Source organism: Tubulanus polymorphus, chromosome 10 (assembly GCF_964204645.1).
Source record: "Tubulanus polymorphus chromosome 10, tnTubPoly1.2, whole genome shotgun sequence".
NCBI classification, from domain to species: domain Eukaryota; kingdom Metazoa; phylum Nemertea; class Palaeonemertea; order Tubulaniformes; family Tubulanidae; genus Tubulanus; species Tubulanus polymorphus.
In genome coordinates, this window is record NC_134034.1 from 3,277,863 (window position 1) to 3,298,892 (window position 21,030).

At 40.9% G+C, this 21,030-nt stretch overlaps 2 protein-coding genes across 2 annotated transcripts; both read right to left on the bottom strand.

Moving 5' to 3' along the window:
• Positions 1-5,230: 5,230 nt before the first annotated feature.
• LOC141912228 (uncharacterized) lies at positions 5,231-7,219 on the bottom strand. The gene is made up of 3 exons (XM_074803447.1): positions 7,034-7,219; positions 6,773-6,849; positions 5,231-5,522 (listed from the first exon to the last, which is right to left on the bottom strand). Exons 1-3 carry the CDS (start codon positions 7,217-7,219, stop codon positions 5,231-5,233), a joined length of 555 nt encoding a protein of 184 aa, XP_074659548.1.
• Positions 7,220-10,434: 3,215 nt separating this feature from the next.
• On the bottom strand, positions 10,435-20,293 carry LOC141912008 (oncomodulin-like). The gene is made up of 5 exons (XM_074803163.1): positions 20,279-20,293; positions 19,406-19,543; positions 12,475-12,606; positions 12,214-12,290; positions 10,435-10,810 (listed from the first exon to the last, which is right to left on the bottom strand). The coding sequence occupies exons 3-5, from the start codon at positions 12,487-12,489 to the stop codon at positions 10,519-10,521; spliced, it is 384 nt and encodes a 127-aa protein (XP_074659264.1). The 5' UTR covers positions 12,490-12,606; positions 19,406-19,543; positions 20,279-20,293; the 3' UTR covers positions 10,435-10,518.
• Positions 20,294-21,030: the final 737 nt, after the last annotated feature.

Consider the following 21,030-nt stretch of genomic DNA (forward strand, 5'->3'; position numbering starts at 1 on the left):
CATCGTTCCGTTCAGGAGGCATAGCGATCGCCGTTAGACTGAACTTAGCTCCACATGTATGCCCTATTGACAGCGAAAGTAAATTAGTTCTGTGGCTGCGCGTTCATAAGCAGCTAACTGGATCTGAAAAAAATATCCAGATTGGATGTGTTTACGTTCCACCCGAATCGAGCAGTTACGGTGGAAGTGAGTGTTTTGACGAACTGAATCTCGAAATAATAGAGAATTATAATGCTAATGATTCGCACTTATTTATTTGTGGTGATTTTAATGCGTACACTGGAAGCCTATTTGATTATAGTGACCCAAACGACTTTTTAACACAAGGGCTGGAATTCGAAAACGAGGTTTTTGCAGACACCCATACTTGTGTACAAATATTAAATTCCCTCAATATTACCAGACGTAAAACAAAGGATCTTTCTATTAACAACTACGGTTTACGGTTGGTGGAACTATGTAAAAACCATTCAATCATTATCCTGAATGGTCGAATAGCCCCTGATTTAACAGTTGGTGATTTTACGTGCCATAAAGGAGATAATGAACATATTGTCGACTACATGATTTCGTCATCGTACCTTATAAACTATGTAAAGCGGCTGGAGGTAATGGCATTCGACCGGTTACTTTCCGACGTACATAGCGCCATCGTGACGCATCTACAACTTAAGACATCAGCGCCAGTTGTAACTGGTTCTCAAAATTTCGAACCGGAGGAGGTAGTGAACTGGGACCCAGATAAAAAAGACCAATTCGCACAAGACATTTCGAGAAATTCAACGGTCCTTATTGAAATAAACGAAAACCTGATGAATGGGTCATTGAGCGCAAGCGAAGCCAATGAACGGCTTTGTGCTGTTATGTTACAATCAGCCGTTAAAGTAATGGGCAAACGAATTGTCAAACGTAAATCGAAACCTCGGCCACCGGCCAAGGCTACCCAAAACGAAGTCGTTAGAAACACCAGGTTGGATTATCGTCGTGCAAAAAGAACATACTCATCTTTACCCTCACGTAATAATCACTACATAATGAACCGTGCGTTCCGTAAATACAAAAACGCCATTCACAAATGGAATAGTGATAGGAAGACGGTTTTCAACAAGAAAATACGTTCACTGTCAAAATCTGACCCTCACAACTTCTGGAACTATTTCAAGAAGAACCACAATAACACGTGTAATGTCTCAAGCGCTGATTTTCTAAATCACTTTAAATCTATGAACGAGCGTCCTGTGCTTGATGGAAGTGAACCACGGCTTCATAACGTCGAAGACTTTAACGGCAATAACTATGACCAAACCCCTTTAAATCAACCTATTAACGGGGATGAAATATTAAAGAGTATAAATAAATTAAAAAACTTTAAGGCTTGTGGTACGGACAAAATCCCTAACGAGTTCTTAAAATCGGCCGAGGAGAGTTTACTACCAACACTTATGTGTCTTTTTAACAATGTCCTTGATACAGGTAATATCCCCGAATCATGGTTAAACGGAATGATTATACCTATTTTCAAACAAAAGGGTAGTGCTGATGACCCAAGTAACTATAGGGGCGTGACTTTGTTGAGCAATGTAGGCAAACTTTTTACTAGTGTCATCAACAACCGGCTAACTAATTACCTAGAGACGAACAATATACTACTGGAAAATCGAGCAGGTTTCAGACAAAAACACGGCATTCTGGACCATATATACTCCCTTAAGTCACTTGTGGATATGTTTTTGAATAGTAATCGCAAGCTTTACTGCATTTTTGTAGATTACAAACGTGCCTTTGATAGCATATGGAGAAAGGCTCTGTGGCATAAGATGATCAATAGTGGTGTTACGGGCAAAGTTCTAAATGTAATATGTAGCATGTACCAGGGCATCAAGTCATGTGTATTTTCTAATGATAGTAAAACAGATGCCTTTGAAAGTTTTATGGGTGTCAGACAGGGAGAAAATTTGTCCCCTGTGCTCTTTTCAATATTTTTAAATGATCTGGAAGGCTATTTAGATGCTCAAAATTGTCCCTCCCTAAATCTGCGCATGCGTAATGATGCATGGGTCAAATTGATGATCCTTATGTACGCAGACGATACAGTACTTATGAGCGAGAGTCCACAGGGTCTTCAGAAATTGATTGACAACCTGCATGTTTATTGCAAAGATTGGAAGTTACAAATAAATTGCGAAAAAACAAAAGTAATGATATTCTCGAAACGAAGACTCCGAAACCCTCCGGAGTTTAATATAAACGGTCGAGTGTTGGAGTTAGTATATAACTATAAGTATTTGGGTATACTATTCTCCCATACCGGGTCTTTTGCTCAGTGCCGAAAAGCGTTAGCAACCCAAGCACAGCGGGCTATGTTCTCTGTTTTAAAAAAGGTTAGCGAATATTCACTCGACGTTGATGTTAGTTTAAAGTTATATGATAGCATGGTATTACCAATCCTATTATTTGGTTGTGAAATTTGGGGTTACGAAAATCTCCGAGTTCTTGAGTGCGTGCAGCTGAAATTTTTTAAATATTTACTCAAGTTAAAGAAATCTACTAATAGCTCATTTGTCTATGGAGAACTGGGTCGTTTTCCTCTCGAAGTTTACGTACAGCTTAGAATTGTAAATTTTTGGGCAAAATTAATAACTGATGATAAATTATCGTCAAAGGTTTACAGTTGTGTTTATAATAGCTATATTGATGGTCAAGCTAACTCTTGGATGGATTCTGTGAAGAACATTTTGCTCCGAAATGGGCTCGGATATATTTGGGAAAATCAAAATATTCCAAACGTGAATTACTTGAGTCTGATTCTTAAACAGAGATTGCAGGATCAGTTTATGCAAGTCTGGCATGCAAAACTTACTGATTCCACTATGGCTGTTACGTATTTAACAATCAAATGCCGTTTCGAAATGGAAAAGTATCTAACTGAATTAACCCCTAGGGACCGGTTAACTTTATGTAGATTTAGATGCTCAGCTCACAGGCTACCGGTGGAAGTTGGGCGGTGGCGTGGAATTGCCCGTGCCAATAGGCTGTGCCAAAAGTGTGATTTAGTGGCGGTGGGGGATGAATATCACTTTTTACTCGTCTGCCCGTACTTCCAGGAATCCAGAGCTAGATATATCCCGGAGCGTTATTGGAGATTCCCCAATAACGTAAAGTTGTATGATTTGTTCAACTCAAATTGCCAAACTCTTAAAAAATTGGCGTTGTATATACGCAAATGTTTAATACATTTCTAATGTTAAATGTTGCAATGTCTATTGTAAATTAATTTTGTGCTCTGTGCAATTGTATAATTGTAGAGTAAATAAACTTAACTTAACTAAAAAAAAAATTTAAATTTGTACCTGAAAACAACGAATGAAAACATTTAACTGTTGGTCTGACTCGCTGTAATCAGGTGCTGGCAATCAGTGCAATCTAACTGTGGCAATCGATGATTCTAGTCATGGCATTTGAGGGTCTAACGTGGTTGTTATAGTGCGCAATAGGACATCAACTACTGTGGAAATTATAGAGGATTGCACCAGTGGAACGTGAGTATCTACCTGGTGTCGCTAATATGATGTACATAGGAAACCAGCTGCCGTGGCAATTGAGGATTACACTTGTGTTAAGTGAAGATCCACCAGGTGTCACTAGCGGACAACAGGATATCAACTGCGATTCGACACGCGAGGAACCACCAGGTGATGCTAGTGTAGGACTAACTGTAATAGTAACACATAAAAGCAGGCAGTTATGTTGTTGGTCAGTTAGTAATCAATTCGGGCCCAATAAATTTGCATTTCAAAGTTAACGCCACCTGGTGGGTTGGCTGGCTGTTCCTCCGTTCGGATCAATAACGCTTGAGACGCATTTGATGTACATACACGTGGTCAGTGTTGTTGTACGAACCATTTCAGCGAACTGAAATATATTCAAGGGTTGGGCATTTAGAGGGAGGGAAAAGAGATTGGGGGGGGGGGGGGGGGGTGAGATTGAGTTATAGTAGATGGTCTTCCACCAGACACCAGGTATATACGACCAGGGGAAAGTGTGGCAGAAATTCAAATGGTTTATATGTACGGAAATGAGTAATATGTTACTGGGGGCTGGCGGAGAATTATGCGGATGTGAAGTTCCCCAAAATTACAAAACCGGAGCGGAGCATTTTTCCCAATATTACTTCTGACCTGTCTATTATCTCTTTTTGATCACCCTGAGTTCTTATGCGGGCTATCAACGAGTTCATTACGTGTCTTACTAAAGAACCCTTCGGCCCCTATCGATGGATATGCGTGCAGTATTATGATATGTTTGACAATAAAACAAAGTTTGATTTGATGTTGGTTGAAAATCTGATTAAATGTCAGAGAAAATACTCACAAAAACTTGAAGGCGATCCAAAATATTCGTACTAGAATTCAAATCATGATCGTCGTATGCGAATTTTACTCTTGTGAACGGTCTGTACGTCTCGAGCAGGTCGTAAAAAATTCCGCTGAAATTTCCATCTTCCGATTTCATAAAGAAAGGCGGCTCCTGTTCAGATACAGAATGATGAATAACATAGTGAGTTCACATTTCATAATTCATCGTTCACCCGGTGAGGCCCGTCTAGTTTGCTTGGTCTTCCGCACTTCATTTTCGACGCCGTCAAAACCGTTACAGTAATGAATGAAGCTTCTCTGCGTTATTGAATGGGTACTGTGCAAGTCGATGTGCACTACGTCATCAATATTGGTGTATCAAAATAGAAATTATATGCAACATTGTGAATTTTGGCAGTATACTAAATAAACCAGTCTAATGTCAACACTGCCGTCTCGTTTGCCTTCTATGCTCCAGCTCTCCCGTGATTACAATTTGCAAAAATGAATTCTTTTACTTTATTTCTCCGATCTTTTGAATTCATTTCATCACGATTTTCACTGATATATATTTTTGTCTACAGTCCTTCCGAAATATTATACTGAACATACCACGAACAACGAAAACGATTTCAAATTCCTCTGCTTTTCCTTGTTCCCTACCATTAAAACGACTATAAAAAGCCGCACTCCGAGTAATCAATTAAGAAAAGGCACGTGTAATGACGAAGTTTCAAAGTTTATTTTGCTCCATATTTTACAAATAAAACTAGGTGGCCAGTAGACGGCCTAAAAACCAACAAAACTAAGAGTTTTTTATTAAGTCACATTTTCAAAGAAATACTTAAATGAATGTATACATATTTAATACTGTGTTACATCCATGCATTTTCCCAATCCTTGTCGATCTCTTCGATAAAATTCTTCAATATCGCTTCGAGATCCTCCTTAATTTCCGCTTTAACGAATTTCTCGAATTCGTCGCGCGATATCCTTCCATTTTCGTCGGTGTCGGATGCCATCAGTGTCGCTCTTACTTTTTCTCCTTGTTCTCCGGTCTGACCCAGAAATGACAGGTAACATTCGACTTCTTCCGCGTCCAAATCCCCGCTTTTATCTTTGTCGAATTTTTCGAAGGTGTCCTTCCACTTTTTAACGACTCTATGGCTGGAATAATTGTGAAATGAATAAATGAGGCGACAGTATAATGAATTGACAGCCGATTAGTGTTTCGTAATGATAATCCGACCCGCGGGCTAAGACGGCAGTAATAGGTCAAGCAACCGAAGACAGAAAACAAGTGCCTACTTCATACAGACTAACAGAGTGAACCATTCCAAATTATAGGAACGTTAGATTATTCAAGGCCCAGGGCCCAATTTCACGAACATTTAACTCAATTTTCATTCAAATTTTGAAACCTCATTAAAAAATATAGTTTCACGAATTTTTTCTTGATTTGAAAACATTACTTAAAAGTCCAACGTATTATGCTTACGACTATTTCAAAAAGCCGAATATCGAGTGACCTCGGTCATGAAAAATCAACCCAACCCGCATATTCTTCATGACATTGGCTTAAACGAAAAATCCAAGATGGCCGGTAACGTCAGTTTTCAATGGGGACTCTACGTTCGACTGCGGCAATCGAGGATTCTACTTGTGGTAAGCGAAGATCCTCCAGGTGTCGCTAGTGTGCATTCAGACAACGACTCCCAGATTTCTTCTGAGATTCAATTAAAATCTAACCATAATTTGTTGAATTCTTTGAATGGTGAGTTAAGTGAAGTTCACCCTATATATGAACCTAAAGATCATTCGAGTTTATCAAGAAGGGGATTTGCCTAATTTCTGATGAGGGAGGCTAAAAATCTAGATGAAAGTTCATCCAAAATGAATTAGATTTTGACAGGGTTGTTGCACCGATGCGCACGCCATCTAGTGGGATAGCTGGTGGCACCGAGTCCTCATTGTGATGGACATTTCACCTAATCCTCATATCAGGTTTTAGGTATTCATCTTGAAATGTGGGGTGTGTATCACACTAATGTGGTCCCTGGGAACGAACGACCTAGGGCGGACACCGATTAGTGAAATAAACCCCATCGAGGAGACTAGAAAAAAGAGGCACATTTAGGGAAATTTTGGTCCGGAAGAACAGCTAAGGTATTTCTTGGATGAAGCAGCCATTTAAAAGGGCAATAACGGGGTCCCTCTATCATTGTCAAATATTTTTTTCGAATAAAGCCGAAAGTAACCGATTACTGGAGAATGAGTGTTCAGATTTGTAAGGTTTGACAATGTAAGTCTTAGTAAAAAAGGCAACCACAACTGAACCACTGGACCGCCCCCAGAATCTGCCCCCGAAGTACCGCTGCCGCTGTCTCTTTTATGCATATGCACTATCGATGACATACCTGAACCAGTCGTGTACGAAGTCATTGAAATCTAACGGTTTTCTCTCTTCTCTGCAGTTGTACGTATCATCCAAATGCTGAAAAAATATCACGTACAAATTCTTACAATATATCATCCGCATTTTGGATTTCTCAATGATATCGTTTACGAAAAATCGATTTCTGAAAGATAATACCTATTCAAACACGTATTGCACGATATGTGGACAGAAAATTCGAGGCATCTTTCGAAGAGACATTTCATATCTAAAAAGATCTTACCTCGATATATCTATTATTTATGAGGACCCTCGACAGATCATCTAACGAGAGCTGGCAACGTCCATTTCCGTCATACGTCTTGGTATATTGCTCCACGACGTACTTGAAAACTTTCTTGAATCTATCGTTGATCTGATATTTAGTAAAAATGACATCGAACAACTGAAAATATTTGACGTAGTCCATTTCGATGTTTCAGTCGCTTTACTTCGCGGTGTCAATTCGCCGAATGTGCCCGCCCGGTTTAGAAGGTGCGTTTTGATCGCCGACTATAAACTCGAGACAGGTTTAGACGCATTCCCTCTGTCGTCGTTATGTTAATCCCATTCAATCCATTCAATACACGGACGAACCACCAATGTAAATTCTTTGTCTATTTAATGAATTCTTTTGATGATTTGACTTATAGGATTAGGGGCATTGGACGGTTACTCTTTCAATGAACTCCGGACATTTCGATTTGAACAGACATGCCGCGCATTAGATGTTTATATATGTGTATTTTGAAGATGAACGTGAAAACAACGAACGAAAAGAAAATCAACGTTAATTCTCGAGATTTTAATGCGATCTTTAAATGCAAAAGATATATACTAAAACTTTGAAATATTATTCGCAAAGGAATTTTTGTTGACGTTAGGAAATATAACGTTTTACGAGAGCCAGCGTAGTTTATCTATCACGCGTGTTTTTTGTTGAACTCCGCCCACTGAGTAACCTCGTGGCGATTCAGTCCGTCTGAGTTTTCTAGACGCATGATATAATCATTTAAACCTCTGCGAATCTTTCATATTACAGTAATTCATCACATTTTATAATATCGCAATAATTTTACAATAATTGATTATAAAGCAAAATTTTACAGTCGATAATATTTCATGATTTTCCAGTAATCAATTATACCTTTTGATATTACAGTAATTGATAATATCTAACAATATTACTGAGATTATTAAGTATTTCAGAATATTCAGCTTATTTCACGTCGCGCTTCGTGCAGACAAGGTTTTGCTGAACGCATTTATCATTCAACGAGGAACACATTGTGTTGACTATTTTCTCGGGTCGCCGCCGCCATTTTCCAGTAATTTCGCTCTTCTGTAGATCAACAGTAAGCGTTCTATATGCGCTACCGACGACCCGAAGGCTAGTCCGATAACTAATATGAGGAATACGCCCGACATTTCAAAAAACGTCAACGGTTCGGTCTCTGACGTTTCGTCTGACCACCTGGTAGGATGGTCGCATTTAAACTGACGCGTGGTGTACCTGAAAACAACGAATGAAAACATTTAACTGTTGGTCTGACTCGCTGTAATGTCAGAATGCTCCCACTAAATGTGGGTCAGTTAGTAATCAATTCGGGCCCAATAAAAGTTAACGCCACCTGGTGGGTTGGCTGGCTGTTCCTCTGATCGGATCAATAACGCTTGAGATGCATTTGATGTACATACACGTGGTCAGTGTTGTTGTACGTACCAAGGTTTGGGCTTTTTTTTGGGGGGGGGGGGGTGATATGGAGTTATAGTATATGGTCTTCCACCAGACACCAGGTATATACGACCAGGGGAAAGTGTGGCAGAAATTCAAATGGTTTATATGTACGGAAATGAGTAATATGTTACTGGGGGCTGGCGGAGAATTATGATGTGGTATTCCTTAAAATTACAAAACCGGAGCGGAGCATTTTTCCCAATATTACTACTGACCTGTCTATTATCTCTTTTTGATCACCCCGAGTTCTTATGCGGGCTATCAACGAGTTCATTACGTGTCTTACTAAAGAACCCTTCGGCAAAGCTAATGCGAATCGTAACCCGTAAACCTCTTTAAGTCCATATTCGATTAAATCGCATCTTTGCGCTACAGTGTACCGCGCCGTTAGCGTATCGGTGATCAGTATGAAATTCTCGTTGACAATTCTTTCAACAGCGGTTTCTAAATCCGGCAGTACGTTACCGGTTCGGCGTATAAAGTTCCATACCATGATATCGGGATATTTCTGCGCTTTCGACAAAACTTTCTCCACTTGGGTGTTTTTGATGACGCCGAAATTGCCCTCGCCCCTTTCGATCAATTCGTTGAGATCCTTTATCGGGTTTTCACCGGCACTCAATCTCAAGAACGCCGTCATATTGGCCGTATAGGCGGCCGATAGGGCTAGACCGAGAAACATTACAACGGTGACGAGGATCCTACTGGGAATGGCGTTTGGATTAGTGTCCGAACTTCCGCTACTGAGTCGAGCCATCGTGAAGTAGAGACTGTCCACTAAAGAGATCGTGTCGGTTGTGTAGTCTATAAACGTCAACAACGACAGCAATATACTTATGACGAGTATCGTTGCCAGAATAACCAGCCAAAAAGTGCCGACGAACGGTTTTAGAAATTGCCAGCGATTCTTCTCAACTCTGGGCAGCTTCGATACCAGGTGCAACCACGCCGGAAAAATCGGGTCGCTGAAATCCACGGAGGTTGTCCGCTCGAAGTCGTTAGAAAATCCACCAGCTACTATCTCCCCCTAGCGGTGGAAATGCGTGCAGTATTATGATATTTTTGACAAATACAACAAAGTTTGCTTTGACGTTGGTTGAAAATTTGATTAATTGCCAGAGAAAATACTCACAAAAATTTGAAGGCGATCCAAAATTTTCGCACTATATTTCAAATCATGATCGATGTATGCGAATTTGACTGTAGTAAACGGTCTGTACGTCTCGAGCAGGTCGTAAAAAATTCCGCTGAAATTTCCATCTTCCGATTTCATAAAGAAAGGCGGCTCCTGTTCAGATATGGAATGATGAATAACCTAGTGAGTTCACATTTCATAACTCATCGTTCACCCGGTGAGGCCCGCCTAGTTTGCTTGGTCTTCCGCACTTCATTTTCGACGCCGTAAAAACCGTTACAGTAATGAATGAAGCTTCTCTGCGTTATTGAATGGGTACTGTGCAAGTCGATGTGCACTACGTCATCAATATTGGTGTTTCAAAATAGAAATTATATGCAACATTGTGAATTTTGGCAGTATACTAAATAAACCAGTCTAATGTCAACACTGCCGTCTTGTTTGCCTTCTATGCTCCAGCTCTCCCGTGATTACAATTTGCAAAAAAGAATTCTTTTACTTCATTTCTCCGATCTTTTGAATTCATTTCATCACGATTTTCACTGATATATATTTTTGTCTACAGTCCTTCCGAAATATTATACTGAACATACCACGAACAACGAAAACGATTTCAAATTCCTCTGCTTTTCCTTGTTCCCTACCATTAAGACGACTATAAAAAGCCGCACTCCGAGTAATCAATTAAGAAAAGGCACGTGTAATGACGAATTTTCAAAGTTTATTTTGCTCCATATTTTACAAATAAAACTAGGTGGCCAGTAGACGGCCTAAAAACCAACAAAACTAAGAGTTTTTGATTAAGTCACATTTTCAAAGAAATACTTAAATGAATGTATACATATTTAATACTGTGTTACATCACTGCATTTTGCCAATCCTGGTCGATCTTGACGATAAAATTCTCCAATATCGCTTCGAGATCCTTCTTAATTTCCGCTTTAACGAATTTCTCGAATTCGTCGCTCGATATCCTTCCATTTCCGTCGGTGTCGGATTCCATCAGTGTCGCTCTTACTTTTTCTCCTTGTTCTCCGATCTGACCCAGAAATGACAGGTAACATTCGACTTCTTCCGCGTCCAAATCCCCGCTTTTATCTTTGTCGAATTCTTCGAAGGTGTCCTTCCACTTTTTAACGACTTTCTCGCTGGAATAATTGTGAAATGAATAAATGAGGCGACAGTATAATGAATTGACAGCCGATTAGTGTTTCGTAATGATAATCCGACCCCCGGGCTAAGACGACAGTAATAGGTCAAGCAACCGAAGACAGAAGACAAGTGCCTACTTCATACAGACTAACAGAGTGAACCATTCCAAATTATAGGAACGTTAGATTATTCAAGGCCCAGGGCCCAGTTTCACGAAAATTTAACTCAATTTTTTGATTAATTGCCATTGGTTACTTCATGTTTTCAATTAGGACAACAATTCAAACTCAACCGTTTTAAGCTTAAACTTTTCGTGAAACTGGGCCCTGGACATATCATAAGCCCGAATCCTGACACCATGATTTGGAAATTTCCATTCAAATTTTGAAACCTCATCAAAAATATAGTTTCACGAATTTTTTTCTCGATTTGAAAACATTACTTAAAAGTCCAACGTATTAAGCTTACGACTATTTCAAAAAGCCGAATATCGAGCGACCTCGGTCATGTACCGGCCATATGAAAAATCAACCCAACCAGCATATTCTTCATGACATTGGCTTAAACGAAAAATCCAAGATGGCCGGTAACGTCAGTTTTCAATGGGGACTCTACGTTCGACTGCGGCAATCGAGGATTCTACTTGTGGTAAGCGAAGATCCTCCAGGGTCGCTAGTGTGCATTCAGACAACGACTCCCGGATTTCTTCTAAGATTCAATTAAAATCTAACCATAATTTGTTGAATTCTTTGAATGGTGAGTTAAGTGAAGTTCACCCTATATATGAACCTAAAGATCATTCGAGATTATCAAGAAGGGGATTTGCCTGATTTCTGATGAGGGAGGCTAAAAATCTAGATGAAAGTTCATCCAAAATGAACTAGATTTTGACAGGGTTGTTGCACCGATGCGCACGCCATCTAGTGGGATAGCTGGTGGCACCGAGTCCTCATTGTGATGGACATTTCACCTAATCCTCATATCAGGTTTTAGGTATTCATCTTGAAATGTGGGGTGTGTATCACACTAATGTGGTCCCTGGGAACGAACGACCTAGGGCGGATACCGATTAATGAAATAAACCCCATCGAGGAGACTAGAAAAAAGAGGCACATTTAGGGAAATTTTGTTTCGGAAGAACAGCTAAGGTATTTCTTGGATAAAACAGCCATTTCAAAGGGCAATAACGGGGTCCCTCTATCATTGTCAAATATTTTTTCGAATAAAGCCGAAAGTAACCGATTACTGGGAGAATGAGTGGTCAGATTTGTAAGGTTTGACAATGTAAGTCTTAGTAAAAAAGGCAACCACAACTGAACCACTGGACCGCCCCCAGAATCTGCCCCCGAAGTACCGCTGCCGCTGTCTCTTTTATGCATATGCACTATCGATGACATACCTGAACCAGTCGTGTACGAAGTCATTGAAATCTAACAGTGTTCTATTTTCTCTGCAGTTGTACGTATTATCCAAATGCTGAAAAAATATCACGTACAAATTCTTACAATATATCATCCGCATTTTGGATTTCTCAATGATATCGTTTACGAAAAATCGATTTCTGAAAGATAACACCTATTCAAACACGTATTGCACGATATGTGGACAGAAAATTCGAGGCATCTTTCGAAGAGACATTTCATATCTGAAAAGATCTTACCTTGATATATTTCATATTCGGCAGGACCCTCGACAGTTCATGTAACGAGAGCTGGCAACGTCCATGTCCGTTATACTTCTTGGTATATTGCTGCACGACTCGCAGGAAAACCTCCTTGAAACTATCGTCGATCTGAAATTTAGTAAAAATGACATCGAACAACTGAAAATATTTGACGTAGTCCATTTCGATGTTTCAGTCGCTTTACTTCCCGGTGTCAATTCGCCGAATGTGCCCGCCCGGTTTAGAAGGTGCGTTTTGATCGCCGACTATAAACTCGAGACAGGTTTAGACGCATTCCCTCTTTCGTCGTTATGTTAATCCCATTCAATCCATTCAATACACGGACGAACCACCAATGTAAATTCTTTGTCTATTTAATGAATTCTTTTGATGATTTGACTGATAGGATCAGGGGCATTGGACGGTTACTCTTTCAATGAACTCCGGACATTTCGATTTGAACAGACATGCCGCGCATTAGATATATATGTGTATTTTGAACATGAACCTGAAAACAACGAACGAAAAGAAAATCAACGTTAATTCTCGAGATTTTAATGCGATATTTAAATGCAAAAGATATATACTAAAACTTTAAAATATTATTCGCAAAGGAATTTTTGTTGACGTTAGGAAATATAACGTTTTACGAGAGCCAGCGTAGTTTATCTATCACGCGTGTTTTTTGTTGAACTCCGCCCACTGAGTAACCTCGTGGCGATTCAGTCCGTCTGAGTTTCCTAGACGCATAATATAATCATTTGAACCTCTGCGAATCTTTCATATTACAGTAATTCATCATAATTCATCAATAATTTTACAATAATTGATTATAAAGTAAAATTTTACAGTTGATAATATTTTATGATTTTCCAGTAATCAATTATACCTTTTGATATTACAGTAATTGATAATATCTAACAATATTACTGAGATTAAAAGTATTTCAGAATATTCAGCTTATTTTACGTCGCGCTTCGTGCAGACAAGGTTTTGCTGAACGCATTTATTATTCAACGAGGAACACATTGTGTTGACTATTTTCTCGGGTCGCCGCCGCCATTTTCCTGTAATTTCGCTCTTCTGTAGATCAACAGTAAGCGTTCTATAAGCGCTACCGATGACCCGACGGCTAGTCCGATAACTAATATGAGGAATACACCCGACATTTCAAAAAACGTCAACGGTTCGGTCTCTGACGTTTCGTCTGACCACCTGGTAGGATGGTCGCATTTAAACTGACGCGTGGCGTACTTGAAAACAATGAACGAAAACATTTAACTATTGGTCTGAAACGCTGTAATCAGGTGCCGGCAATCTGACTGTGGCAATTGAGGATTCTAGTCATGGCATGTGAGGGTCTAACGTGGTTGTTATAGTGCGCAATATGACATCAACTACTGTGGAAATTATAGAGGATTCCACCTGTCCAGTGGAACGTGAGTATCTACCTGGTGTCGCTAGTATGATGTACATAGGAAACCAGCTACCGTGGCAATTGAGAATAACACTCGTGTTAAGTGAAGATCCACCAGGTGTCACTAGCGGACAACAGGACATCAACTACGATTCGACTGGTGACACGCGAGGAACCACCAGGTGATGCTAGTGTAGGACTAACTGTAGTATTAACACATACAAGCAGGCAGTTATGTTGTGGGTCAGTTAGTAATCAATTCGGGCCCAATAAATTTCCATTTCAAAGTTAACGCCACCTGGTGGGTTGGCTGGCTGTTCCTCCGTTCGGATCAATAACGCTTGAGACGCATTTGATGTACATACACGTGGTCAGTGTTGTTGTACGAACCATTTCAGCGAACTGAAATATATTCAAGGGTTGGGCATTTGGAGGGAGGGAGTGAGATTGGGGGGGGGGGGGGTGAGATTGAGTTATAGTATATGGTCTTCCACCAGACACCAGGTATATACGACCAGGGTAAAGTGTGGCAGAAATTCAAATGGTTAATATGTACGGAAATGAGTAATATGTTACAGGGGGCTGGCGGAGAATTATGATGTGGTCATCCTTAAAATTACAAAACCGGAGCGGAGCATTTTTCCCAATATTACTACTGACCTGTCTATTATCTCTTTTTGATCACCCCGAGTTCTTATGCGGGCTATCAACGAGTTCATTACGTGTCTTACTAAAGAACCCTTCGGCAAAGCTAATGCGAATCGTAACCCGTGAACCTCTTTAAGTCCGTATTCGATTAAATCGCATCTTTGCGCTGCCGCGTACCGCGCCGTTAGCGTATCGGTGATCAGTATGAAATTCTCGTTGACAATTCTTTCAACAGCCGTTTCTAAATCCGGCAGTATATTACCGGTTCGGTGTATAAAGTTCCATACCATGATATCGGGATATTTCTGCGCTTTCGACAAAACTTTCTCCACTTGTGTGTTTTTAATGACGCCGAAATTTCCCTCGCCCCTTTCGATCAATTCGTTGAGATCCTTTATCGGTTTTTCAACGGCTCTCAGTCTCAAGAACGCCGTCATATTGGCCGTATAGGCGGCCGACAGGGCTAGACCGAGGAACATTACAACGGTGACGAGGATCCTACTGGGAATGGCGTTAGGATTAGTCTCCGAACTGCCGCTACTGTGTCGAGCCATCGTGAAGTAGAGACTGTCCACTAAAGAGATCGTGTCGGTTGTGTAGTCTATAAACGTCAACAACGACAGCAATATACTTATGACGAGTATCGTTGCCAGAATAATCAGCCAAAAAGTGCCGACGAACGGTTTTAGAAATTGCCAGCGATTCTTCTCAACTCTGGGCAGCTTCGATACCAGGTGCAACCACGCCGGAAAAATCGGGTCGCTGAAATCCACGGAGGTTGTCCGCTCGAAGTCGTTAGAAAATCCACCAGCTACTATCTCCCCCTAGCGGTGGAAATGCGTGCAGTATTATGATATTTTTGACAAATACAACAAAGTTTGCTTTGATGTTGGTTGAAAATTTGATTAATTGCCAGAGAAAATACTCACAAAAATTTGAAGGCGATCCAAAATTTTCGCACTATATTTCAAATCATGATCGATGTATGCAAATTTGACTGTAGTAAACGGTCTGTACGTCTCGAGCAGGTCGTAAAAAATTCCGCTGAAATTTCCATCTTCTGATTTCATAAAGAAAGGCGGCTCCTGTTCAGATATAGAATGATGAATAACATAGTGAGTTCACATTTCATAACTCATCGTTCACCCGGTGAGGCCCGTCTAGTTTGCTTGGTCTTCCGCACTTCATTTTCGACGCCGTCAAAACCGTTACAGTAATGAATGAAGCTTCTCTGCATTATTGAATGGGTACTGTGCAAGTCGATGTGCATTACGTCATCAATATTGGTATTCCCTTAAACATACATAGCCAACGTTAGCTTGGCCGGAAATAACGCCAGAAATAACGACTTTGAGAACCCGTATAGTGGCGCCCCAAACGGGAGATTCACCATCTTTTTACGCTGGCGTCGGCTTGAGCAAGACTGCTTGAATTGTTTGGTCGGAAAATCGGTTGAATTTATCGGTTGTTTAACGCCCATCTGGTTGTAAATATATGATTTACAGTCACTGATCGAGACAGAGGAGTGGAAGATTGTCGATATGTCAATCGGCCGGTCACGCAGGTTTCGGACCCACCTCCTACGGGTGGTGCGCCGGGTTCCGTCCCGGCGGATTCCGTCTCCACGGGATCTCAATCGCGCCAACCGGCCCGGTTACGTCTGATTTCCCGGTCCCGGTCGAATTCAATAACTCGGTCCCCGGTCCGGTCACGGGCCCAGTCAACCGGTCGCTCCCGGTCGAAGGTCCGGTCTCGGTCAAAAACCCGTCCCCGGTCAGAAACTAGTTCACCTTCAGGTACCGGTACCCGGTCCCGGACCCCGGTCAAGGTCCGCAAGGCACGCGAATACTCGATCTCTGTATCACTGCGCAAAGGTTCTGCAGCCGATCGCTCGTTAAATGCGCACAGTGAGCGTCGCCCACGAGAGCGCCGTAGGAAAACGGATAAGAGACACCGTTCTCGATCTCCGAGTAGGAGCTCCGTTTCACGCGCGCAACACCGGAGAGATAATGATATCTACCGCCGGAGAAGAATGTCGTCGGTATCGTCGACCTCTCGGTCACGTTCCCGGTCCCCGGTGCGACACCGAAGGAAGCCTAATTCCAGCCTCAGGCCGGCTCCTTCAAGCGAAGAACTACAAGCACTTAAATCGGACCGTCTACCGCGCGGTTCTCCCTTCGGTTCAGAGCGCGACTCCTCTCCAGAGTTAGTTCTTGATAAAAATAATGATTTTGACTCGGAAGCCTCAGCGGATGGCACTTCCCAGTTGCCTCGTCCTGCGGTAGGCCCTCGTCAATCCGGCGGAAAATCCGTCCCGTTGGACGTCTCGCATCAGTCTACGGAAACGTTACGGACGAAAAGGGCAACCTCTCCCGTTCCTTCAGTGGCTACGGACGTGTTGACGGCTGGAGAGATGCCGTTCTCCGAACTCATTCGAGACGTCTTCTCCAAATACAAGGGCACGGCACCTAAGCTCAAAACTACGCAGCCACGCGGGCTGGCATCTCGTATTTTCCAGGAACCAGAGTACCCAGCGGCGGTGGTGTTAGCACAACACCCAACCTACTTGGAGGAGTACAAAGATTCGCTCGACCCAACGGTATGGGGAGCCCCTCGTTCCTCCCAGGACTGGTCGTGGCCTCCTCTCGAATCCGGTATCAAGGATCTAAAGTTCTTTTGGTGTACGGAGCCGCATATTACCGGATTTCGGCCTAGCTATTATGCGACTCCAGGTTTCGTCATTTAAACCAGAAGCCATCTTCTGCGGGCAGGGAGTGGAGAATCGAGGCGCTGACTCAGGGAGTTTCCGGTGACTCGCCGGACTCGGCCTTGAGCCCAGTCAGGGCTTTGAGGATGTTCCTGTCTCGCTCCGAGCCCATGCATAAGTCCAGGGAAAGACTTTTTCTCCCCCTTTCGGAGAAGTCCAGGGACAAGGTGACCCGCTGGATAGTCTCACTCATCAAGGAGGCGCTCAACCGAGAAGGGGTGCCCGATTCCGCGAGAGTAGTGTCTCACCAGGTTCGGTCTCTGGCCACTTCGTGGGCGGTTTTCTCTGGTGGTTCTTTAGACCAGGTTTGTAGGGCAGCTTTTTGGTCCTCCCCGTCTACCTTTGCGTCTTTCTACTTGCGTGACGTGTCGGGGCTGATAGGCTCTTTGACTGCTTTTGGCGCCGTTGTTCTCGCTCAAGAGAAGCGCTGTCTCATGTCAGGTTCCATTCGTTCCCGGCTCGGGGGACTAGGGACCTTGCGGTTGGCTTTTCCGGCCTTCGACATGTTGTGGCAATAGTGTACATATGTTCAGTTTGTTAATCTCAATTTAGTTGCTGGAGAAGGGAGCACGTTTCCCATTCTCTTTGGCCATTTGGCCGTGTAATTTTGGGGTTCTGGACGATCTCTTCCAGCCGACCGGTTTTTCGTGGTGATGTTCACGACTACGGCCGGAGGATGTAGGTGTACATATAATTTTGAATTTATATATATATATATATATATATATATATATATATATATATATATATATATATATATATATATATATATATATATATATATATATATATATATATAATTCAATTACACGACATGGAAGGCAATGGATGAAGGAGAACCGATCAAGCCTATTCCACCTCCGGGCGTACATCTTTTTGCCTGGGATACCATATGGATACATATAAGACTGGTTTGTATTGACCTACACACAGCACCTGCTATGCCAGGTGGCGGAACTAGATGGCATTCTAGTATTAGATTGTCAAAATTTATTTCATTTTCAATATATATAATATATATATATATATATATATATATATATATATATATATATATATATATATATATATATATATATATATATATATATATATATATATATATATATATATATATATATATATATATATATATATATATATACATATATATATATATATATATATATATGTATATATATATATATATATATATATTATATATATTGAAAATGAAATAAATTTTGACAATCTAATACTAGAATGCCATCTAGTTCCGCCACCTGGCATAGCAGGTGCTGTGTGTAGATCAATACAAACCAGTCTTATATGTATCCATATGGTATCCCAGGCAAAAAGATGTACGCCCGGAGGTGGAATAGGCTTGATCGGTTCTCCTTCATCCATTGCCTTCCATGTCGTGTACTGTAAAACAGCAATATATCAAAGAGACACTGACCCGGTTTAACAAGCACATATACACTGAGTGTATAGGTGATAGTGGGGTACCGGCGCACACCAGATGGCGCAACAATGCACTCAGTAATTGTGAATATTTATATAGGCATATTTAATAGTTTTCCTCCATATACCATGTAAATGGTTGGAGTGTAAATAAAATCGTAATCGTAATCAGTGAAAATTAGTTCATTTTCATTGAACTTTGAACTGGATTTTTAGGCTCCCAAATGGAACAAGTCTGACATCCAATAGACATATGTAAGTTTGACGTTCCCAATGAGTGTATGATATAGTTTATATTAAGAGAAATTTGCCGATGAGAAAAGTTGTTTCGAGTTTAAATGAAATGTAGTAGAAATTGTGGTAACCGAGTTACCACTAGCAAACCTGGCGGACACTCGCCTGCCATATATATGTGGAATCCTCGATTTCCACAGTAACGGTACCGGTTCCCCATTATAATTTTACTGAATCATTGAAGCATTCGAGGATGAGAGTGTCGTCGCGTCGTAATATTAATAACTAATCATAACTACTTTACAGTATCGGTTAAATATATTCTAGCTGAATTTAAACTTTGTTATCTAGATTCGTTGAAACTTTATACAAATTTCTGCTTTACTTCGGCCAACATATTCTTAGTCGAAGATTCTTACCTTTAGTTCAGTCGAGTTACATCGAGTTTTCTTTTTATCCGTGTTGGTTTTAAGAAAATAAACGGCAGGCGCCTCACTACATTTCTTCAGTGAGAAGTTAAAACGTCCGCTTAACCCATCAGCTTCGATGTCAGAATCCTAGAATCGACTAATTATTTCAGATACAAATTGAAAACCATTTTGGAGCACTAGCTTTCGTTTCAGCTCAATGGGAAACCGGCAAGGCTACCGAGGGAAGCGAGGATTGAGCGATAATCTGCTAGGATCGCTAGTGGCACTGGGAAACTGCGCTTCAATTCCCTTCTACATTTATATAAATTCGAGTTAACTTTTCCGATTAGTAAATCAATTTCCAGTGAAATCTATGCCATACACTGACCGCGAAAATCAGAAAGCCAGAAAATCGAGTTCAAATTTCGCTGTAAAATGAACTGATTTTTCACTAGGAATAACCCGTTGTTTCTTTGCGCCATCGGATGTTGCCGGCATCACGTTCTAGTAGATTGCTTATACGGTTATGGTTTCGTCGACCAGTTTTATGAGTTAAACTCCGGCTTTATGTTATAATTCGTCTAAACAACAATTACGTCGCAAAACCTGACGTGATTTTGCATTGTACGAATGCAGCAAGACCTTTCCACAAAACTCGCAAGCTATGTGTTGCGTGGGTAAGCGAATCGCGAATCGCGTTTACGTTAGCAAGCGAAGACAATTTTGCTGAATCATTAAAGTCATTGAGAATTGAAACCAAATCACAGATTTACTGAATCGGTAAGTAATTTGGGATATTAATGACTTACTGTATCGTAGCAGTAGCTGAAAGTGCAATAAGCTGTGTAAGCAATCGTAATTTTACTGAGAATCTCAACTTACAAAAAATCCCTTCGATTTCTGTTCGTCTTGTCGTTCGGCGAATTGATTCAAAGCGAGAAGCGTGTCGAACAGTCCATAATCACGTGACTTGTTGCCCGTTGATAATTGGGTAAGGTTATATTTGTTTAACGCATCGAGGTTAAGCATGTCCAGAAACGAGAGCGATGGATTGGTCTTTGATACATCAACTCTAAATATGAGTGAATCGCGAATCGCGTTTACGAATCGCACGTACGGAACATCTTCCTTAAAAAATAGGAAATGCAATCAAGAATATGTTGTAAGTAACTGATCATATCATATCATATCATATCATATCATATCATATCATATCATATCATATCGTATCGTATCATATCATATCATATATTATATATCATTATTATATATCATATATTATATATCATATATCATATATCATATGCTATTATCAAGGAGGAGGTCATATATCATATATCATATATCATATATCATATGCTATTATCAAGGAGAAGGTATACTTACAAATGTCAAAAGGAGCCAACGGTAAAGATATGTGTTCATGCCAGCCAAAGTTGCCTGTAAACGAATATTCATTCCGTAATAATTTCATAAACTATAACAGCGAACAGAAAACTGAAGGGCAATTCGTGGTGCAGACTTTCCAACCTCAATGCCCCGTCCAGTGTCCATGAGTGTGAATTGAAACCAAAAACGTCACATATATCATTACGCACTTACCACCGAGAATGTCCTATACGCATTTGGCTTTC